The sequence below is a fragment of the Pieris brassicae genome, chromosome 1 (assembly GCF_905147105.1).
Source record: "Pieris brassicae chromosome 1, ilPieBrab1.1, whole genome shotgun sequence".
NCBI lineage: Eukaryota > Metazoa > Arthropoda > Insecta > Lepidoptera > Pieridae > Pieris > Pieris brassicae.
In genome coordinates, this window is record NC_059665.1 from 10,767,394 (window position 1) to 10,789,944 (window position 22,551).

The 22,551-nt window shown below is 33.6% G+C and overlaps 1 protein-coding gene across 3 annotated transcripts in view; it reads left to right on the forward strand.

The window, feature by feature from the left end:
* LOC123708928 (prion-like-(Q/N-rich) domain-bearing protein 25) overlaps window positions 1-21,992 on the forward strand; it is a 28,890-nt gene extending 6,898 nt beyond the window's left edge. Inside the window, exons 1-8 of one of the 3 annotated variants that reach the window (XM_045659959.1) lie at window positions 1,485-1,628; window positions 9,147-9,246; window positions 16,325-16,459; window positions 16,781-16,918; window positions 18,625-18,754; window positions 19,609-19,745; window positions 20,806-21,002; window positions 21,462-21,992. In XM_045659959.1, the coding sequence (XP_045515915.1) occupies window positions 9,177-9,246; window positions 16,325-16,459; window positions 16,781-16,918; window positions 18,625-18,754; window positions 19,609-19,745; window positions 20,806-21,002; window positions 21,462-21,626 (972 nt within the window). In that variant the 5' untranslated portion in view covers window positions 1,485-1,628; window positions 9,147-9,176 and the 3' untranslated portion in view covers window positions 21,627-21,992. Of the gene's footprint in view, window positions 1-1,484; window positions 1,633-9,146; window positions 9,247-16,324; window positions 16,460-16,780; window positions 16,919-18,624; window positions 18,755-19,608; window positions 19,746-20,805; window positions 21,003-21,461 lie in introns of those variants that run through there. The other 2 variants (XM_045659969.1, XM_045659950.1) reach the window with 2 other exon arrangements.
* The last annotated feature ends 559 nt before the right edge of the window (window positions 21,993-22,551 follow it).

The window sequence follows — 22,551 nt, forward strand, 5'->3', positions numbered from 1 at the left end:
ATGTTAAATGCGCACAAAGAAAGATAGTCCATTGGTGCACCGCCGAGGTTCGAACCAACTCCTATAGGGATGAGTCGCACACTGAAGCCACTAGGCCTACACTGCTCACTGCTTTGAATGAATTACTAAGTAAAAAACTTATTTAAAAATATAGGAATTTATAAAGGAATGTGTGTTATTTTGATAAACTATTATCTAAACATTTTAGACATTAAATTCTCTGTTATATGAGTAAAGTAATATAATACAGCCTATGTGTGACAAGTGAATACTAGAGCACCGTACAAGGTCATCAGCCAGTTATGTTATGCGCGGACGCATCCTGTTTGCTAAACTAGAACACGAAAGGAATATTAATTTGTACCTTAATTATATATTTCCACGCCGATAGGAGAAAATATATATTTGTTCTAAGGTCAGTTACATACTTGTATAGAACACGCATCTTGAAATCTCATGGTAGCTGGCATGCAGGTAGCTAAAACTATCCACATATTGAATGTATAAACTGAAAATTACTGGTTGATATACGTGGGTTTTTAGACCTGGCCAGTTATAAACATTGCTAATGAAAACTTTTTTGAATTTCAATTTAAGAACTCTTTGGTCACCTAACGTAGCATTATATAGTAATATTGCATTCATTTGTCATTTGTTTTTGTAAATTGGCGGCAAATCTAAAACTCCGCAAAACAGAAATAAGTCATCCGCGATACAGTCCTACGCCCTGCGACTTTAATTTATTCCCAAGAACTAAAGATAGATTTCGATTTATTCGCCTTACGAGCCCTGAAGATGCGGTGAAAGCGTACGAAAATGCCATAGAGGAGACCCCTAAGGAATAATGGGCCCACTGCTTTTCTCAGTGGTTACATCGAATACCACGACGTGTAGAGAAGAACGGAGATTACTTCGAAAAACAATAAAAGTATTGGCAACTTTCTACATTTGCCGTTTGTCGATTTTCGTTTTCTAAACATTTTCAGTGTTAGGTACCTAGGTACATATAAATTTATAAATATATTTTTCCATTACTTTTGTCTAAGTAATTTTATATTTTATATAGTTTTGTCTTATCTATTCAAATTTGAAAACAATAATGGTGTGGAACTCCTTGCCCCCTTCCATCTTCCCTTGACAGTATAATACGGGTTCATTAATGCGGTGGTGAAATGGGCATCTCCTGGACAGGGGTCCCCTACAATAGGCCACATCTCGCTTAATATCAGGTGGGATTGTGGCAAAAAGTCTGACCAGTTCAGTATAAAAATCTCACAAGTTGCCTGAAAGGGATTGTTCTAAAGTATGTAGTTATGTGTATTTCTGTATTACTGCAACGAAGTGTAAGATGACGTCGCTCTTTTGACTTAAAACAAAACTATATATAGTCATGTCATAGTCATGAAGAATTCACCTGCACCTCAAAAATGTACTTGATAAATTCGCATTTCTTATCGATTGGTCACTCGATAACCAGTTCTTATCTATGTCATTAGACGAACGCAAGTGTTTTTGTTCCATTTGTTTACGTTCATAGCTGCTTGTAATATTAAATATATATTCTTATACAAATGTGTGACCGAAGTATAAATTACAAGTTCTATAATTTGAAATTCGAAGAAAACTGTGTACGTATGTAAATGTATTATTATATAATTATTATTATAAATTATCATATATAATATTACCTACCTACAAAAATAATTCCGAACCAATTCGACTTAGGGTCCTTTAAGCAAAGAACGTACTAGTTCTAAAAAAGTTCGCGACTTTACTTGCGAGCCCTCTAGCATTGAGAGTGTCTATAAGCTTATCACTTAACATCAAATGAGTCTTCTGTCCGTGTGTGTGTGTATTCTATAAAAAAACTTAACTATTGACTAATGTCTAACTTATATTCTTCTTCTCTTCTACTAGCATTCCTAAATGCTAAAATCATTAATTAAAACCAGACTGACGAATTCAAAAGTAAACTCACAACTTTTTCGTATAAGGTTATGCTTGTGGAACTTGAAGTTGCTGGCTGTTTAAGGAAAACTTTTGGAAAAACCTGTTGCTACGCTGTACGCGGTTTTCATTGCAATTACACTTGTACATAACTCATAAGAACGTTTAAACGAAATCACTTTGGTATAATTTATCAACGATAAAATTCAGAATGTTAAAACCGTGTTGTTTTGTCTGCACAAGCGGGACGTGACCATGCATTTTATAATTTTATTACACGCGTTTCATTGTACTTCATTTTAATGATACTCCGGTTCATACCAGATGAATTTAAACACTATCAGCAACATCTACAAACTAATTGTAAAAATCAAATTATAATTAATATGTTTAGATTTTAAAATACTAATTATATTAAAAAGATTTGTTCCTGATGGTTGACAAATTATTATAGGTATTGTTTTGAAACATTTGCAAACGCATTTGATTGATTTATTAGCCAGTCAAACAGTAAGATCACACTCTATAATATAAAGTTCTTTAACAGTTTAAGGCTAAGTATTTTTTTGGATTAGGAAATATTTCGGTACAAAACGTTGCACAATATAAATCAATCTTTCAAAGCTCCATACAAAAGAAATTACAACAAAAACTATCACGATTCATCGTGACTTGACCAAGTTCCTTTCAATCTTATAATTAGATTTATCCGTACAAACGTAGTAGTTGTTAAGCAGTTCTTCATATATACGTAAAAAAGCAAAGCTGTGTCTAGGTCATGATTTACAATCTCTTCTCTCTTTCTTTATATGGTGAAGGTGAAGGAAACCGGCAGGTCTTACACCCATTAATTGACATCGTTGCAGAAAGGACTGAATAATGATAGTTGATCAATGATATTTGTACTCAAAAAACAGAGATGGCCAGGACCAAGAGCTGTAACGTAAATGTTTTTTTTTATAAATGATGCCAGCTTACTTGTAAATGTAACAAAATCAAATCTATCTTGAAAGATATTTTTATTTATTTTAAGAATATCTGTACTTAAATTAAACAAAAACTACACTACACAGATAGTAGAAATCCTAGAGCAACCCCTGAGCCTTATGTTTTATAAGTCAGAATATTTAGCCAAAGAGAACTGGACAACCCTGAACCCAGCTCAATGACCTGTCATTGAGTGAAATGTATCCATGTAAATTGATGTACGGAAATAAGGTTCACACAGTAAACAATAGTTATAGTACAATGAACGTGTCACAAACACTGATTATCTTAAATAGGGCCATCACTAACGTGTCTGTATTTAATATTCAATAAATAAATGTTACTATAGAACTATTTATAGGGAAGAAAGCTAGCCATCACACAATTTCAGAAGGTTGAGACGTTCAAGGTAGTAAGGTAGAAATATCTACTGCATATACATACTACATTTCTATAACGAGCAATGTCTTACGAGGTGTAATAAATTCAATACATCAATTATAATATAATATATACTAATTAATTTGAATGTTTTATCTAGTTGTTAGGAAAAATGAGAAAAGATGATTCAATGTGGCTTAAAGTTCCTTTATGATCTATGATATACGTATACATTAAAATTAGGCCCTGTTACTTTTAAACAAAAGCACGTCAAAATATGTATTATATTATAACTTTCAAATCATCAAACATTTTACGCAACTTGGATTGGATACGTAAAATTATAAAATCTATATATACTAAGTAATTATTTATGAACTTTTTAAGCTATAGTAACAGAAATTGTTTTTTGATCACTTCTCTTTATGAAGTACATACCTTTGTCTGATACACGTAGTTTTGCGTCTCAGACGGGCCGGTTTCTTCACGACGTTATCCTTCCCCACAATGTTGATTACGCATATAGAAAGAACTACTGTAGGTACGTAGTCAGGGTTTGAAGTGCGCACGACCTCCAAGTTGAGCACGCTTAACGACTAGTTAATATTTAAACAAAAAATACAGCGTCAGTACACTGGTAACATCATTAAAAAATATTTTTATTTTATACACATCGTTGCAGTATTACAGGATTATAGAACAATTAAAATAATTAAATAAAAAGGAGAAAACAGACAACCACTGTGAGAAAAAGTATTAAAGTGAGGGCAAGAAGTGAAAAACTACACACGATATACAATTAGACAAAACTAATCGAACAAAACAAAGCAATTCAAACATATATAAATAGTAAAAGGGATAATAAAAAAAGGATAAGACAAAATAAAAGGGTAATCCGGTCTCGATAAAACAAAAGAAATCTACTCTCCTTGGATTTTACAAAGATTATGCTTTGTATCTCATAAATATCTGGATAGGAAATTTATAATGAAGCAGTTGTCAGAAGCCGTGCAAGATTTTTTGTTGTTGCTCATTCATGGCGCATTTTTTAGTTATCAATTATAACACACTAATTACTAATTAACACTCATTTGATATGCTTACCAGACATTTCATTTAATAATGAAACTTCACTAATTAATTATAATTGTTGAAGTCTCAAGATTTAAAAATAAAAATATTCTGTGGTGGACGAAAATTCGTAAGTCTATTAGTAAAATTCCTTATAAAGATTAGCCGATTTTTCGATAGAAGTGCCTTTAACACTTAAACTAACGTTTCAGTACGTATTTTTTTAATTATTATTATTTTATTTTAAAAGTAAATTTTATTGTGTTGGTCTAGTGGCTTAATCGTGCGACTCATCCCTAATTTCGTAGGTTCAATCACCGGCTGTGCGCCAATGGACATTCTATATGCGCATTTAACATTCGCTGAAATGGTGAAGGAAAACATCTTTCTTGGCTTGCCATAGACCCAAAAAGTCGACGGCGTGTGTCAGGCACAGAAGGTTGATCACCCAGTTGCCTATTAGATTGACAAAAAAAATATCATGAAACAGATACAGAAATCTGAGGCCTAGACCTAAAAAGGTTTTAACGCCACTGATTTTTTCATTTTATTCAGTTTAATTTGTTAATGTCCAAAAAGCTTTGCAGCAATACGGTGTAAAGTTGTATATCTGACGGCTCATGATGTCCCTGGTGTCCAGTGAGAACTGGATTTATATTAAACAATACGTTATTGTTAATATTTACCGACCGTGACGATACGTGGCTTATGGGATTTAATTAATTCACTTGTTTATTTAATTTGGAAATCTCTGACGCATTAATGTCAATGACTTCAATGAGTATTTTAGAAGAGATTATCTGATATCAAACTCCGCTCGCAGCTCTTCCGGCATAGACTTCGTATACACATGTTTGGCAAGCTTTTTTAGATCAAAACAATTACAGTTTATTCAAGTTATACATACATATATGTAAATAAAATAATATATCTTTTAGATTGTCAATTATGTGGCATGTGTAGAAACTGACGTTTTATTTTATTGTAATAGTAGTTTCTTAGTCTGTGGAAAAAGGCGCGAGTTTCGGTTTGTCACTTGAATTTGTTTTTGTTAGAACATTTTCGAATATATTAGAAATTAGATTAATATAATAACTATTTTAGGTTATTGAATAATTTATCAATTTACTTAGTTATAGGATTTTTATTTTAAAACTACGTAGTTATCTCATACATAACACATAAACAATCACGATTGTTAATTCTCTTTTTAGAGGCTAGATTAACTACAGGATCTTACGGTACAAGGTTCCTCTTAACCAAAACCTATTGATGGGAATAAATTACAATATCTTTGGAACTTGTTTCTTTCTGTCAAATTGTAATTATGCTGTAACAAAAAGAGACACCTATAGTTAAAGTCTAATGAGTGATTACATTTTCCAGTATCTATTATCATAAATCTAAAAACCCGATGAGGCAACGCAATATAGGAAACGATTTTATCAATTCGTTGGTACAATTTTATATAAACATATTTTGTTCTTTATTAAGGAAAATACATTTGAAACCTTAGAATGCGAAACGAAATGTCTTCCGCGATGATTGGTTGTGCATTCTATTTCTTATTGAACAGGTACAGTTGCTCACGTAGGTGTCACACATTACTCTAAGTACTATATAGAGAATACGTCAAATATTTCGTAATAGTAGGAATTATAGTTTAACGGTTTAAATAAGGAAACCGGAAATTTAAAAACTCTTTTATACCACGCTGTGTTTTGACACAATGATACACCCTCTTGCGATCGTTTAATTATAACTAATATGTAAATCCTCTCCTTCGACGCCTGGCGTTCCACACAGCTAATCCACGCCTCATTTGAAACCAGCTGCCAATAGATGTTCAAACCTATACGACTTAGAGGCCTTTAAGAAAAGAGCCTTCTCTAACTGATCGGAAACACACCAGACTATTCATTTTGACTTTCAAAGGGGCCTTTTTATAAGGATAATAAAAATAAATTATTTGACTTTGACTGAATGAACTTTTGAACTTTTCTAAAACGAAAAAAGCTTACATTACTCTAATATTGTTAAAACACGTTAGACCAGTATTTCCGAACGTGGTGCCCACGTAATGATTGATAAGGGGGACAAGCAAAATCGGCTAGATATATTACAACGTGGAGACTTGAGACACAATCTAATTTAAAATAGCTATAATCATGCTAGCTGCAGAGACATTTTAAGCAAGGATCTCACGAAATTAGAATAATAAATTAATATAGAAAAGTTTTTATTAAAATTATTTGGAGTTTGAATTTCAGTTATTTTTAATACCTATCATTATTCTTCCTAATACCTATTATTTAAGTCTCTTAAGTTAACAATTAATATGTATTACATAGGGGGCATTCATTTTTTAAAAATGCTAAGCCATTGACAACATCTGACACAATCACCATTTCCATACCCTTGGTAAAATTAATTTTAGGTTTTGACATCATTTGCCAATCTTCGTCTCTGATTATAGTATTTTCTTCTGTTTGATGACCTTCTTGTCTTATTTTCCGGCAAGACGTCTTAACTAATTTTCTTTTAGTATTTAAGTTCAAATACTAAGTACACTCTGACTATTTATTTGATTTTTGTAGTAAGAAACACATCAGTGACGCATTTTATTATAAACCTAACTGTAGTAGTAGAGTCATGGTCAACGCAAGGCCATACTCCTATATGTACATATATAGTTACAATAACAATAATCGTAGAGTGACTCAGTCGATGTATGTTACCTGTGAAACCCTGTTTGATTCTAAAGGAAACAATATATTTTCCATTCCTTAAATAAATATATTCTTTGAAACAAACAGATATGTCTCTAACCTAAGGAAAGGGATTTGTAATAATTTTGTTTAAACGTTTTTAATTTTTTAAGTACGTTCACAAAATGATGGCATACATAAACATGTTATAACACATACTGTTTTAAATAAACTCAAACCTAAAACAACTGTATTCATATGGGTAACCATACCCATATGAATAAAGTTGTACACAAGTACACTTAAGAACGTTAAGAGAAAAGATGTTAAATTGATTCTAAATTTACATTCACTACTAGTTCGCAAGTCAGGGGCGTAAAGCGAACAATAATAATTACTCCGACATTATTTTATTATTGTTTTTGATTTACGCAAATAATAACAAAAAACAGGACGCTTCCTTATATTTGCCCTAAGATTATTGTATCAGTCCCAAGTAGCTTTCTTCAAACGCCGACGATTTTAGTGTCTATAACATCCCGGCTTCACCATTTTACCTTGAAGCGCTGTGATATGCGCTCATATAGGTCCGATTTACAGGGTAGAGAGTCGCACGCTCGAGCCTAACGCTGCACATATAATTAAGACATGTGTAACTTGATGTGGTAACTTCTCGGTGGTTGCTAAAAATGTCTGCACTCTCGAAATATCTGCATATGTAAACATTCTATATTCAGGTTTACATCTTCCTGTGCCAGTTATATGTACAGAAACGAGTGCTTAAGAAATAATGTTCCTCAGTCATTATGCGTTCATGCATGGGTTAACCCAAATTTCTGTACTCTTGTGAAAACTTTCCTTTCAATTTCAGCGTGTGAATAGTTCTCATGAATGAAGTAACAGAACTCGCTTATTCAAATTGATATTCCGTGAATGTCTTTATTAATTTATTAACGCACATCAAATTTTAAATCATATCATGTTTCCTCACGATGTCTACCTGAAATGTGCAAGCAAGTGTTGCGTACTTAAAACAGATACACTGCCGGAACACGAATTCAGGGTTGACACTCGCTAAAACCATTACACCAACACTACTTCAACCCAGCATAGCGTCTATGATTATAACAAGTGGAATTTTAAAAATATTCAAATTTCGAATGGAAAATCGTCCCAAATATTACGTGTAGAAAGCTTTACACAGGAACGATTTCCGTGTGAAACTACAACCGCATTGGACCGAAACATTGTTCTCAAATCGAGTTATTACAGCTTCCTTTGTTTTTGATTGCGATAGAAATAGATTGAATTGTTACGTTACGTAGTAAGAATTCAAAGAGCTAGAAAATATATTTAGATGACATATGTTTATTCTTTGTTTTTATAATAATATTAATAATTTAATGCAAGAATAAAGTACAAAAATGTTATGGTGGTACAATTGAAAGTTCGTATATGCTGCTACACATAACGGCGTGCATATTTTTAATGGATTCCCCTCATTTTCGTACTTATATTTTTGTGGGAAAACCTTCGTGTTATTTAGATAGAACAATCGTGTTATTTAGATCTTATAGATTTCTGTATCTGTATCATAATCATTTGTTAATCTCATAGGCAAGTATGTAGGCCTCCTGTGCTTCAGTCGGAAGTCAGTTTCCTCACGATGTATACCTTCACCTTTCGAGCGAATGTTAATTGCGCACATAGACAGAAAGTCCATTGGTGCACAGGGGATCGAACCTACGACCTCAGGCTGACAGTAGCACGCTGATGTGTTTGTCTTATATACTCTGTCAAAATCACGAATTACCAATTATTTTCAAAATTTTTAAATAAACACGTTTCGTTCACTTCATGACACGGTGACGTGCCCACGCCCCTCGAATCTTTTCAGAATAGTTTCAGAAGTGAATAAATTCTTTAAAACGTGTGAGATACATCCCCACCAGGCCCTTTGTCTCGTGACTGTAGTATTTTTCCTATCACAATTAATCAAAGATATCTTATCTGCGTTCGCAGCGGCCGCTAATTAAATTACTTTTTGCCTAGACGTGAGGTGCGCGCGCCAGTGACGTCACGATGCGGGGTTGGTACCTCTTCCTGGCTGTAGGCCTCCTGGATGTCATTGCCGCTCAGGGTCCCGAAAAACGTAAGTTTTTTTTGTCAATTTTTTTATGATTTCCAATTGTAATATATTGTGATAAAATTAATTGTTAATGTTTTGTTTCATATTTTAATTTGGAGTAAACATTTTGTTTATAGTTCCCTTGCGTACAAAATTTACTCCCAATAAATTTTATAGCTATTAATAATAATAATAAAAGTCCGTTTAATTTCCATTCGTTGAAAAAGTAAAATATACAGCGTAGATTTTGTTATATACCTACGTACTTGGTCCCAAAGTTCTGTCACTGGCACATTATTGTTAAATTTCAAACATGATTTTATAAAAAAGAATTGCATTATATTTTTGATTGTTTGACTATTGTTTAGAAACAAAACCGAATAGCTGTTGCTATTCGGTTGTTGTTGCTCAAAAATTTTAATATAACGCTTAGGTTTGGTACTATTGATAGGTACAACGAAGTCTCCAGTCTTGACATAAGTACATTTGTATTTTGTACGTATGTACTTGTTATCATGTTCATAAAGTATGATCAACTTATTTTTAAAAGAGTATTTTCTCAAGTACCATAGACAACAGGAATAGAAATTTGTGTATCTGGTCTTGTCATGTCACAACTGAAGTTTTCTTGAAATTATTCAATAAATTTCTAGTTTGTAAATGTATTTTATAAACACAAATTTTTACCTATGTTTTTGATATCCGCCCGTTGCTATATGAAGTGTAAAAAATATAAAATACTAATGTATTTTTGCTCAATTTTTAATCAGTTCACTGTCCCATTACCGTGCCTATTTACCTACGCTTAAGCTTTTTTATAGCTTACTACATCACTATTCCGTCTCTTTCTGTCAAATTGTGTTTACACTGAGATAACAAGAGACAAATACAATTTAGTTGAAACGTTGCAATTACATTTATTTTTAACATAAAGAGAACTACGCGGGTTCAAAAGGCTAGTAGTCGTGTTTTAAATTTACAAACTGTTACTAACTGCTTAACTACATGACTTTTATGTAAAGCTATTTTGACTTTTGACTACATAGGTCTCGACTGAATCGTATCTAAGTTTTAGCGGTTTAAATTTTCTTCACAATACTATTAATTAAAATTTTATAACGAGGTGTGACACGTAATACTTGGAGTTATATAACGATCACGCTTTCTTGTGAAGATAATCTTTCATTTGATTGATTCGCTACGAAAGTACGGAAATAAGTTTTAGTATCGAAGCGAATTATTGAAATTACTTTTTTAAATTAACGACAGTTTCTTATCTGAAAACTTTCTATTAACATTTTAATGTACAAAACTGATTTTATGTACTTCTTATTAAATGAGTTACTTTAGTTGATGATATTACGGGTTACTTGGATTGGAATCCCTGCAAAACACTTATCTCAAAGGTACTTTTATTTGCTGTTGACAGTTTAATGTACAAAGGTCTAATCAATTGTTTATATATATAATACAACATACACTATATACCCAACGGAAACAGACACAGGATACATTATTTATTGAATTTGAATTACCTACACAAAATGTCAACTGTCTGATATAAGTACACAATTTTTTTCATTCGTAAACAGAATCTTGGCAATTTCCGCAATTAATATATAATTAAAAGTACTATATGTCAATGTATGAAGACATTGCGCCAAATACAGTGTTTGCCAACATTGGCCAAGACTGGTACAACTGGGTCACATACTTAACATGAGGTACATGTCGCAGGCCTTATCGCTATAATTTAGTTAAAAATCATACACAATCTAGGTTTACAACTATAGATATATAAAGGGCGTGTATATGTTTACTGAATCCGTACATACTACTATCATTACTATACTTCGGCGTGATTAGTATTCCTTAATACGTCAATGACAGTTTATAATAAAGTGTAAGTAACTGTTCGGGAAGAGCAGTGTTGGTCTAGTGCCTTCAGCGTGCGACTCTCATCCCTGAGATCGTAGGTTCGATCCCGGCTTTACATCAATGGACAGAAAGTCCATTAATTTAAAGCATTTTACATTCGCGCAAACATAAGAAAGGAAGGAAACCGGCTTGCCTGTTAGATTGACAAATGATCATGAAACAGAAGAAGACAGACAGAAGTCTAAGGCCCAGACCTAAAAAGGTTGTATTGCCACTGATTTTAATAACTGCTCGGACGCATCGTTTGTCTTCCTATACGAATTTCGTATAGGAAGACAAATATATCTATACGAGTTTCTATTATATCTATCGGCAAACATCTTGAACAAATGTCCTTGCCTGCCTGAGGGAGGCGGCAGGAGAGTGACGTGTCGATGGCGTGATTGGTAAATCAGTTGACGTTCGCGTCCCGCGCTGTGTACGATGCGCAAACTTTCCTCCACTCCCTTGTTTAATGCTCAAGAAGTTTGCCGGTATCTGTACGCGTTCGTACACCAGTCGGTGGCGACACTGCTCATATACCATTTTACAAGTCGCTTGCCCCGGGGACCAGAGTCGTAAAAGCAAAATCCTAACTTTTCAGGAAAAATAAAAGCAGCTAATTCTATTATTACTACGATACTTAGTACATTACATATACAACTATATATATCAAGCTACTGTGTTTTCATATTCGACGATTTAAACATAATTTTTATGTATATAGTGTAAATAATAAAACCAAATGTAAATTACAGTAATTCGTCTAATTAGACTGATGAGCGTTTTTCGATTGTTTCACTGTCTAACCATATTACTGACGACACATTACGACGGCACATTTTGACGAATGTCTAAACGAAGGTAATAAACTATTATGACTTGGGTGAAACACAGATATATTATTACCCCTTTTTAATGGTTTTTAATCTCCACCCACTAACTTTTATGATTATTTAGAGTAGAATTACAATCTAAACTAAAACTATATTTACGGTATGTTGATTATTACTAACACTTTGCACAAAATAATTTTCGTAGAATAAATACATCCTCGTGTTTTTATAGTAATATGTTTTGAAAAAATCTGAAAAAAATCTCAGTTATAGTACATCATACAAGGAAGTCAAAAATGAAAACACATTTAAACACTCGCAAATTTACGATTTTGTTCCCCGCGGCAAGCGATATATTCAAATATAGGCGGAGTGATTGTTTATACTAAATCAATTTTAACACACTCACGATTGTACAAATCTTCAAAAAATAATAGAAATATGTAATAAATTATGGTTTATTTTATGATTATGGCCCCCAATTATTACCCAAAAAAATATAGCAAAGTCAGTGGAATTTTTTAATAAATAATAAGATTCCAACTAGATTCTACTTGATTTCGCAATCATTTAAAAAATATCGAAGGAAAACGTGCTTTCTAGTTTTTTACAGATTTTTGAAACATTTGAAAAGTTTTTTTCCTTTCTCGAGGGGCTCGAGAGGCCTGGTTAAGCCGTTATCGATGAAGTATTTGTCTCGTCAATGATTCTTAGCATTATGCATACGGGTTTGCGCTAAAATTGTTCCCAGTCCAAAAATTTCAAGCCCAAGCACACACTGAATAAATATACTTGATAATTGTGTAAATGTAGTACTTATAAAAACACCACTGTCGTGGAAGACATTAAAATACCGGACAATACAGGAGGTGACTTCAGCAACAAACTCGTAAACCACGGCCAAGCATCGAATTAAAGTCTTGAATGCTGATAAAAGCCAAGAGACTGATTGCAAATGGGTGAAAAAAAGAAAAATAAAATATGTAAATGAACGTATTAATAATATTATTTACATAGCACAAATAGAGTACTGCCCTTCGTTGTAGACCACACCAGATGCCACAATGCACGATTTGATTAGTCGTCTCTTATAAAAACACCCAAGGAGTTCCTTGCCTCTTCCATCTTCCCTAGACGGTATAATATGGGTTTATTTAAGCGGCGATTGAATAGGTATCTCCTGGACCTGTCCATCAATAGGCCACATCTCGCTTAACATCAGGTGGGATTGTGGCCAAACGTATGTCCAGTTCAGTGTAAAAAAAACTGTAAATATACATAAAAAAGTAACTCCAAGATTTCTATTAGAAAACGTGAAATAAACTATGTTATGTTTTATGTCATTAAATGCGACAGTACATAGCGGTTCCCAAAGATTTATTTGTAGAAAGTGTAGAGTTCGTTGATATTTCACGTCGCTTGATTGCGCCGGATTGAGATTTTCACAGTTATTTTGTACCGTAATGCGATTTTTTACAGACGCTTTACTTTCTTAGACTGTGCTTTATGGTTCAAGAATAAACAAATAAGTCGAAGATTTTCTCAATGTTTTCGTAAGGCGTTTGTCAAATTATTGTTGTTATATTAATTATAAATACGCGTTATTGTTAATATTATTTTCCACTTTCCAGTACTTTACACCACATAATGGTAAGTTTTAGGTATAAAGAGTCACTGGGGGTGACGTTTTACACGTTTCGACACGACACGTTTTACTATTGTATACAGACAACGTTACGGCAGGGTTTTATGGGGTGCGGGGGTCAAGAATCTCCAAAAATTGCGTGAGGTAACACTTGAACGCTCCCTAGGGTAGGCTCAGTAAAAAAATCATTTACGTCCAACGAAATTGGCGTTTTGTCGTACTGGCCACTTTCACCTCACAAATCCTCTTTGATTAGGAATTCCAAATTCATTCAACAGATCAGCTCTTTACTCGTGCATTTTTCGAAAACCATAATTCATTTCAATTTCCCGTTTTCTTTTTTTTGCGTCACTCTGTTTATAAAATAAAAAACATAAAATATGGCGTTATTTACGAGTACGAGTTCCATCGTAGCACCAGTGCTGCAGAAAAGGCTCGAAGGATTAATGATGTGTATGGCGGCGGTGGTAAAAGAAAACACAGTGTGTTTTTGCTTCCAACATTTTCGTTCTGGAAATTTCGGCAGATGTCTATTGTCATCAACTGCCAACTATGATAAAAAAGCTAGCTGCTAAACAAGGCTGGTCAATCGCTCTAGGCCACTGCTGCTTCACGACAAAGCTAAACCACACACTGCACAACAGACTGCTACCAAATTAGAGGGGCTTCAATTGGAATGTCTAAGACATCTACCGTACTCCCTGGACCTTGATCCAACAGATTACCATTTTTTCGAAATTTGGATAACGTCTTGCAAGGTAAAAAATGTTGCACTGATAGGGGAGTCAAAAGCTCATTCAAAGATTTTAAAGTATTAAAAATATTAATTCCCGTCCGAATTGTATTTTTAGTAAAGGGATCAATGAACTGCCTATAAGATGGCAAAAGTGCATATCAATACATACTTTGATTAATTAAAAAATTGTTTCTTCCTTCCATACAAAACGCCGATTTCATATGTAAGGACCTAATATAAAATATGATACGAGATCATAAACTTCATTTGCTGACATTTTTATCCTCTCTTATTTTAGACAGCCTAATAGCGATGCGTATAACCTTGTAGTTGTAATAGTGAGAAAAGGTATAATAAAATAGTCAAACAATAAAGTTTGCATACGTCTCCTGATATAGATTGTGTGTAAACAACGTTATCGTTACATTATGATAACAATGTTTTTACCGGGACTTGTCACAATTTTCGTCAATGTGCTAATTAGTTCATTATACATAAAACTAGACAGACGTCTCATACTCTCAGTATTCCAATACGTCTCTAAGTTATAGGTACTAAGTCTCAACTATCGAAGATGCGTATTTGACAAGAAGGCTGGAAATATTGAACTTTTTAGAGTTTTGACTTTTTAGATTCGTATATAGGAAGTCATACTACTTGTAATAAAAAATACAAATACTTTACCCAGCTTAAACTCACTATATATATATGTATTAGAGGCTTAACTTCAGCTACATAAACTATGAACCATCCGTACTGATAATTTTATAACCATAATTCTACGCCTTGGACGTGAACGTAATTTGCGTATTTTAACCTGACATAACAAATCGTTGGTACCTTAGACTTAGTTATTACTACGTCAATCATTCTTGAAATGTTTACGCAGACTTATGGCGATGGTGAATATTTTTTGTACTCATCTAAAATTTCACGTGTTTTAAGCCCGCTTGTTTTTATTCGAAACCATCATCGTCAGTGTTTGGGGCTTGAAAGTGAATATGGATTAAGGATACTATGGCTAGAAAAACATAAATAGTCAACATTATGTCCTGAAACTACTACTCAAAATCAAAGATCAAAGACAGAAGTCAGTAGTTCTATTAATTATTTGTGTTACATTATAATTAAATTAATTTAAAAATTGTCTATAAATAAATGATGATATGTTTCATAATATATGTAACTCCTATGTGGAATTTCATTTAAGACAAATTTGCACGCAATTAAATTGTACCACCATAACATTTTTGTACCATATGCGAATAAATTATTATTAACAAAAAAGTGTACCAGACCTGAACTACCCTATATCCTAGAAGTATAAAAAAGTATAAATGAAACATTACAGCTATATTCACGTTTGAAGCCGTAAATAGACTTTTGTCACTATCACTAGCTAGTCAGTTAAAAGTAAATGAACATGATACAGCATTCTTTAACTATTCCGTGAATTTTACGAATAAGACCGACAATATTTATCTTGATAAGCCCATGGTTTTAACTGTACTTAATTTTATATATAATAAATGTCAGGAGTATATGTATATTAGTAGTGTAGTGCAACCTACACAAGATAACTAATCTAAAAATCCCTAAGCCCTACAGACCCTAACAGATAAATAATCAATACATAAATAAGTATAGGATTTGACTACCAAGAGACCTAAGGTAACGGACGGAGCCCTACAGCCTATCCGTATCAGAGGTTTAAGGTGATGGAACCTCAAATCTTTTCTCAAAAATTAAGGGCTTGAAGGAGGCTTCGCCACTTTGAGAGATAGCGAGAAATTAATAAGACAAAGAATATTCATAATTAATTATGTAATTGTTATTAGAACGTATCTTAATGATGAATAATTATTTACTCATATCATTTATTATGCCTGGCAGAGTCTAGTAAGTGTTTAGTCCGGTAAATTTTGTATAGTATTACATGTACCCTAATACCGTTTTTGTTAATTTCAGGAAGGACCGGAAACGTGTGTAACTCGGATGTCGAGTGTCCAGATAATGCTTTCTGTAAACAGAGCAGCTACTGTGTATGTAAAGATGGCTTCGTTTACGCTGCGGTGAACAGCACGCACAAGGGTTGCTTGAAGGGTGAGAATATGTGTACGATTAAAAATTAAAAGGGCACTACAATTTTTTAGGTCTTTTCTAATAGGCAAATAGGTGCCTGACACACGCTATCGACTATTTGGGCCCTTAGTATGCCGGTTTCCTCAAAATGTTTACCGTACGAGGGAGTGTTAAATACACACTACTTTGGTATACAGCCGGGGTTCGAAGTCAAACCTTGGAGCCAATAGGCCAAAGCCGCCCATGATTAGGACTTCATATTACAAAGTAAACTTCCAAATGCAAGTTAGAAATATGAAAATAGATTCAGTATTCTTATCCTAATGTAAATTAATGTTTCAGAGGCTCGTAACGGAGAAGAATGCGTCCAGCACATTCAGTGTCACTCCACTATGGGAGTACATTCTGAATGTAGCAACGGTGTCTGTTCGTGCGCAACGAACTCGCATCTCGAGACAGACCGCTGCTATGAAACCGCTGGTGAGTTTTGTAGTTACTATTCTACATCTTTACTGAGATTATAAGAAATACAAAATCATTATAATAAAATCTGCCACTCTTTGGATTCTGCGATAGGAAAATCACCTAGCTAGCCGAGAGCGCTAGACAGTCTATCGTGGCATAACTCTGATGTTCCAAAAACTAACACAAACACATCCATTCACATACTCACACATTCACGCTTATTATGGTCTTATAGGACTTGTGATTAGATGTTACACTTAAATTACTAATTAAGAAAACACTTTATAAACTGATTGAAGCTATGTGCAATAAGTTTAATTAACAATTTTCTAATTGCTGTTTCAAGAATACTGGCGCTCCCAACTATGTCCTTTCTTCTTCTTACACAGTTGGGATGATGTTGTGATTTTTGCATCTTTTAAGAAAATTTATGGATGCTAGGAGACGAGATGCCTTTGTCTTCTTGAATTCCAATCGTCTAATTTTGTTTGCATTTTCCAGTCCGTATTGTTGCACATTGTATTGTCTTTTGTTAACATAGTTTTTACACATTAAGAAAACACTTTTTCTGTAAGCTGTACAAAGGACAATACTCAAATTACTTTTTATAATATTATAAACATGCACCATGTACGATGGAATAATTGTAATCTAGTTACCTACATGGGCTTCCTAGTATGAATAAAAAAAATCAGCCACGCTCACGTATGTCAAGATGATTATTTTTTACAAATTTGCAGCCCTCCCCTTTCATTACGTCACTTGCAAATTGTCAGATTAGTGAAACTGAAATTTCAAATCATTTATTTACACACTGTACACTTATGAACGTTAATAAATACATATATATTACATGAATCTAGTTTTACATATACAGCATAGTTCCCAAATCAAGGCGTAGAACGGACGCGAAGAACTGGCAATAAACTCTCCGCCACTCTTTTTAATCGCCAAGTTTTTTGTTTTACAACATGTTTGTAAGGAGCTGCAACCATTACACCATGTGTTCTCATATATTTTAGTAAATAAGTAATAAAACATAATAAAGAACTTATATTTGTTCTCTATCAGTAGCAGGCATGGTAAAATAGGAGCACGCACTTACATTCTTGTGGGAACAACAAACATTATACACTTTTCAGCATATAATTAACTCACCGTACCTTGAATATTGAATATTTTTTTTACTAATCTGAACCTTTATCCTTGACGGGCGGTCATACATATGGGGCCCATATTTAGTGGAGGTTCTTTGCCGGGTACAACGTATGTTAATCTGCGATGCTTTTGTAAATGCCCCTAGTCGCGATAGATGAATTTTGTCACAGCCATATTTCTGTCATGAATAAAGTTTCGTAACATTTAACTTTTCTGCAGAAGATATAGTTCAAAATATATAAAAAATATGTTTGTTATGGAATATAAGGTATCACTGAATTTCATTAAATTTGTATTGCAGATGTCGCCGATACCAGTGCCATTGCTCCTACAGATATTATCATTGACATTGTACAAAAAGTATCTTTTTCGTTATTATACCTCGCGTATTTATTATGAAGATTAACAAACGTAGCTCGTTTCTTTGAAATGTGAATTCAAGTTTTTTAGGCTAATGCCTACGTTTGCCTGGAATATGAAAATATTATTTCTTGAAATTATATATGGAGAGAGGCAAGGTCTTATTAGAAGCAAATAAATATATATTTCCTATAACATTGCAGTGATTGGTGAGCGTTGTGTCGTAGACCAGAACTGCTTTTTGGGTGAGCAAGGACCGGATCGTCAGGCCTTCTGTGTTCGTGGGTATTGTACATGTCAGCTGCAATTCAGCCCTAGGGATAATGGAACCAGGTAAGGGATGACTAATAGCTATTCATATTTAACTTGTGAGTTACATCTTTGTTCAATTGATAATTATTAATACGAAAGTAGTGATAGGGTGGACTAGCGGCTATAGCAATTAATTAAAACGCAATTAAATAATACTTGAAAACATTGTGTTTACTTGTATAAGAAAATATATAATGAATATATAATGCAAATGCATCATAGACAATTGTATGTGGACAGCACCACGACTTTCCAACAAGTAGAAATATGCCTGCCTATTAAAAAAAATATTTTTTTGCATTAAATCCTCTGTTTGCACAGATCTTGAATGGCGTTTAATTAATAAATATTCTTTCTCATTCTAAAAAAATTTGGATGTCTGTAAAGTCGGTTTATGGACGATGATTTTACGTGAGAACGTCTTAAAACAACATTGTTAAAAATTGCATATGTATGAATTGAATCGCAAATCAAATTCAAGATAGATGGTAGAGGAGAGTAGAGAATCACATGCCACTAGGACAAACTGCTCCAATTCTTTGAAATAACATCTATTACCTACAAAAATCAGTTAAAAACGAACTTCATGGATTTGAAACATTATATAGATATTTTATTATTTTTATATTGTATATAATAGACGGCAAACACGGGGCTCATCTTATGTTAACTGATACCGCCGCCCATGGACACATTGCCAGAAAGCAAGCAAGAGTATTGCCGGCATTTTAAAAATTTGTACACTGGAAGGACCCTTAGTCGGGGGTTCGGAAATAAAATAACATTCATTGTACTATTCGTGGGCAGTACTGGACGTCTTATTCAATTAACGACCTGAAATGCATCGCTAATCGAATTAACTTTAAATATTTCAGATGCGTCCGAGATGCCCTATTGGGCGAGACGTGTGAAGACAATTTACAATGCGCAGGCCCCGGTTTGGAGTGTCGCGGAACTTGTCGCTGTAGAGAAAACTGGGTGGCCCACTCAGAGATCAACGCGTGTGTTGAATGTGAGTCGATACTTTGTATAATAAATGTCATAAATATATCAATGGCGCTACTTTTTTATTCTGTTCTGTATTTTCTTGATAATTTGTCCTCCTGTGCCTGATACACGCCTGCAACTTTTTGGGTCTACGGCAACTGCGGTCTTCACGTGTTTTCCTTCACCGTTCAAGCGAATGTGAAATGCGCACATAGAGAGAAAGTAAAGTCAGCTGTACAGCCGGTGATCCTACGACCTCAGGGATGAGAGTAGCACGCTCTAGCCACTTGGCTGAACACTGCTGTCAAAACTTTATATTCTTTTAAATACGGAAATGTAATCACACTAGAAAATAAACCAACAGATTTCTGCATCTATTTATCGGTAAAGTTACCATCCGTCCCCAATATAGGTACCCTGTTGATTTTTGAGTCTAAACATTTATTAATTCATTTATAGCATATGTCAAACAATAACTAAAATATGTTGACTAACTTACATACTACCTTAAGCTACTAAAAAATTGTATAATACTTAATAAAATAATATAATACTTACATTCTCTCAGTCTTCCTAACTGTCATAAATATACCCAATTCTGCAGAACTGATGGTGTAAATGAATAAATATTTATATATGGTACGATTGTATAGAGAAAGAACAATTATAATTAAAACCTTATTAATCTTTGGTTCCACTTAGTAAAACCTCTTTAGGATATATTTGTCTACATTCGTTGTCAAAGTCTTTTGCAGATAATAAATTACGGTTAAATCAATAATGTATTCTATTTTTGTATGCCAATATTTTTAATCTATGAAGCCTAACTAAACGAATCTAGATTTTAATAACTATTATAATATAATAACGAACTGATACTTTCTTAAGTCAGAATTCGTTTTCCGTAGTTACTTTTGGGGCTAATTCTTTAGGATAACTAAATTATTGTCAATACCACATATAATATATACAATATTTCATATAGGAGTCTCGGGGAATCCCGTGTTTTGCAATTCGACATTTATATTATTTACTTTTTTTTAGAAAGAAATAGAGTTTATATTAAAAGATATAATTGTTCCCAGCTGCTAAAATGCTAAACGATCCTTGCCAATACGACGTGCAGTGTGAAGCCCTATCAGGGGTGGCGGAAGCCAAGTCTGTGGGGGCGGCTTTGTGTCTCGGCGGTGTGTGCTCGTGTGGCTACAACGCACGACCTGTTGGCAACCCTGCCCACTGCTGGCACAGAAGACGCCCCGGTCAGGAGTGTATCCGGGATGAGGTAAAATCTATCTATTTCTACATTACATGCTTTTTTACTCTATGTTATGTTATATATATATATATATATATATATATATATATATATATATATATATATATATATATCTACTATTCCTATATGGTATAATGAAATCTAGATAATTAAAACATGTTTATGGACTTAAGATTTGAATTTTGATGGTCCGTTAATTGTTGCGGCCCTTTTATCTTCACAAGGCTTAGTAGACCATATAATGTAACAAGCGAAAATTTTAAAGGAATTATTTTTATGAATGTTTTAAATTTTCAATATAGGTCAATTCATTGAATCAAGTTTTTAAATATTTCAAAGTTTTATTGTAATCTTATCAAAATATATAACTTCCCTGAATTATATGTTAAATTTGAACTATGTTGCTAAATAAATGCATAAAGTATCACGCACAGTACAATGCGATCCAATTAAACTTGTTCCCAGGAATGTGTATCTGAAGAAGATGAGCCAGGATATTGCCTCGCAGGCCGTTGCACCTGCAAGACCTGTTCTCCGGACGCAAGGGACTTTGGTGGTGCAAGCAATCTCTCGGCCCCGCCCATTTACGTAGCGGCCATCTTATCCCTCGCCGCCATCTTGAGACACTAGCTGTCAGCTGTCACTGTCAAAATATGAAATTTACACTAACATTTCGAATAACCTTTGGGGTTACCAAACACATCTAGTGTGGAGATTAAAATTATAATTTTTATTGTTATTTTGTGCAAACATGTTATTGGATTATTGCACAAGTTAGTTAGAATTGTTGAATAAATGTTGGTAGTTTCAAAGTTTATTAAGTTGTAAATAATATCGTTGATTGTTAATTAATGTAAGTGTAGATCTTAACAGTTCTTCCATTGAGGCAGTATTTTTCGAGTGCAATTTCGTTTAAAACAGAGTAATCCTGGGTAGTTTTATACCAAAGAAATGTACACAAAATAATCGAGTGTGTAAATAAAATATTTATTTTAATGCATATTTTAATTTAGTTCAATTTAATCCTGTCTTATTTATTTATTTAATATAAAAGCTTGTAAACGCTTGGTACACTCATACATTGGTACAAGAAAAATAAAAACAATTTTTAATGTGCCCAGCCACTTATTGGCAAATATAACAATCTCGAAGAGATCATAAAAAGGAATTCAATTAAACAATTAAGTTATAAAAAGTAAACGAAAATCGATTTTAATATGTGAAGGTAGCAACTGTGGATATCCAGACCTAGCAAACGAGCTGGGAGCTCGGAATGCTCAATCTGAACAGCGGTGAGTTTTGGTCAAAAAGCGTTCTCCGGAAAGGAGGGACGGGATATATGGAATAATGGGATGCCTGGTATATCTAGAGCAATTCAAGGCATTTCAAAAGTGTATTATTTTCTAATACAAGAGACAAGTCTTTCAATTAAACAGTGACAGTGCTTTTTTACAATTAAATATCAACTAACCGTATTATTCCATAATATTCGGTCGCGGGATACACGTTGGTATTGTTCTTGTATTTCCTGAACTGGACGTAGTGAAGGAAGCCC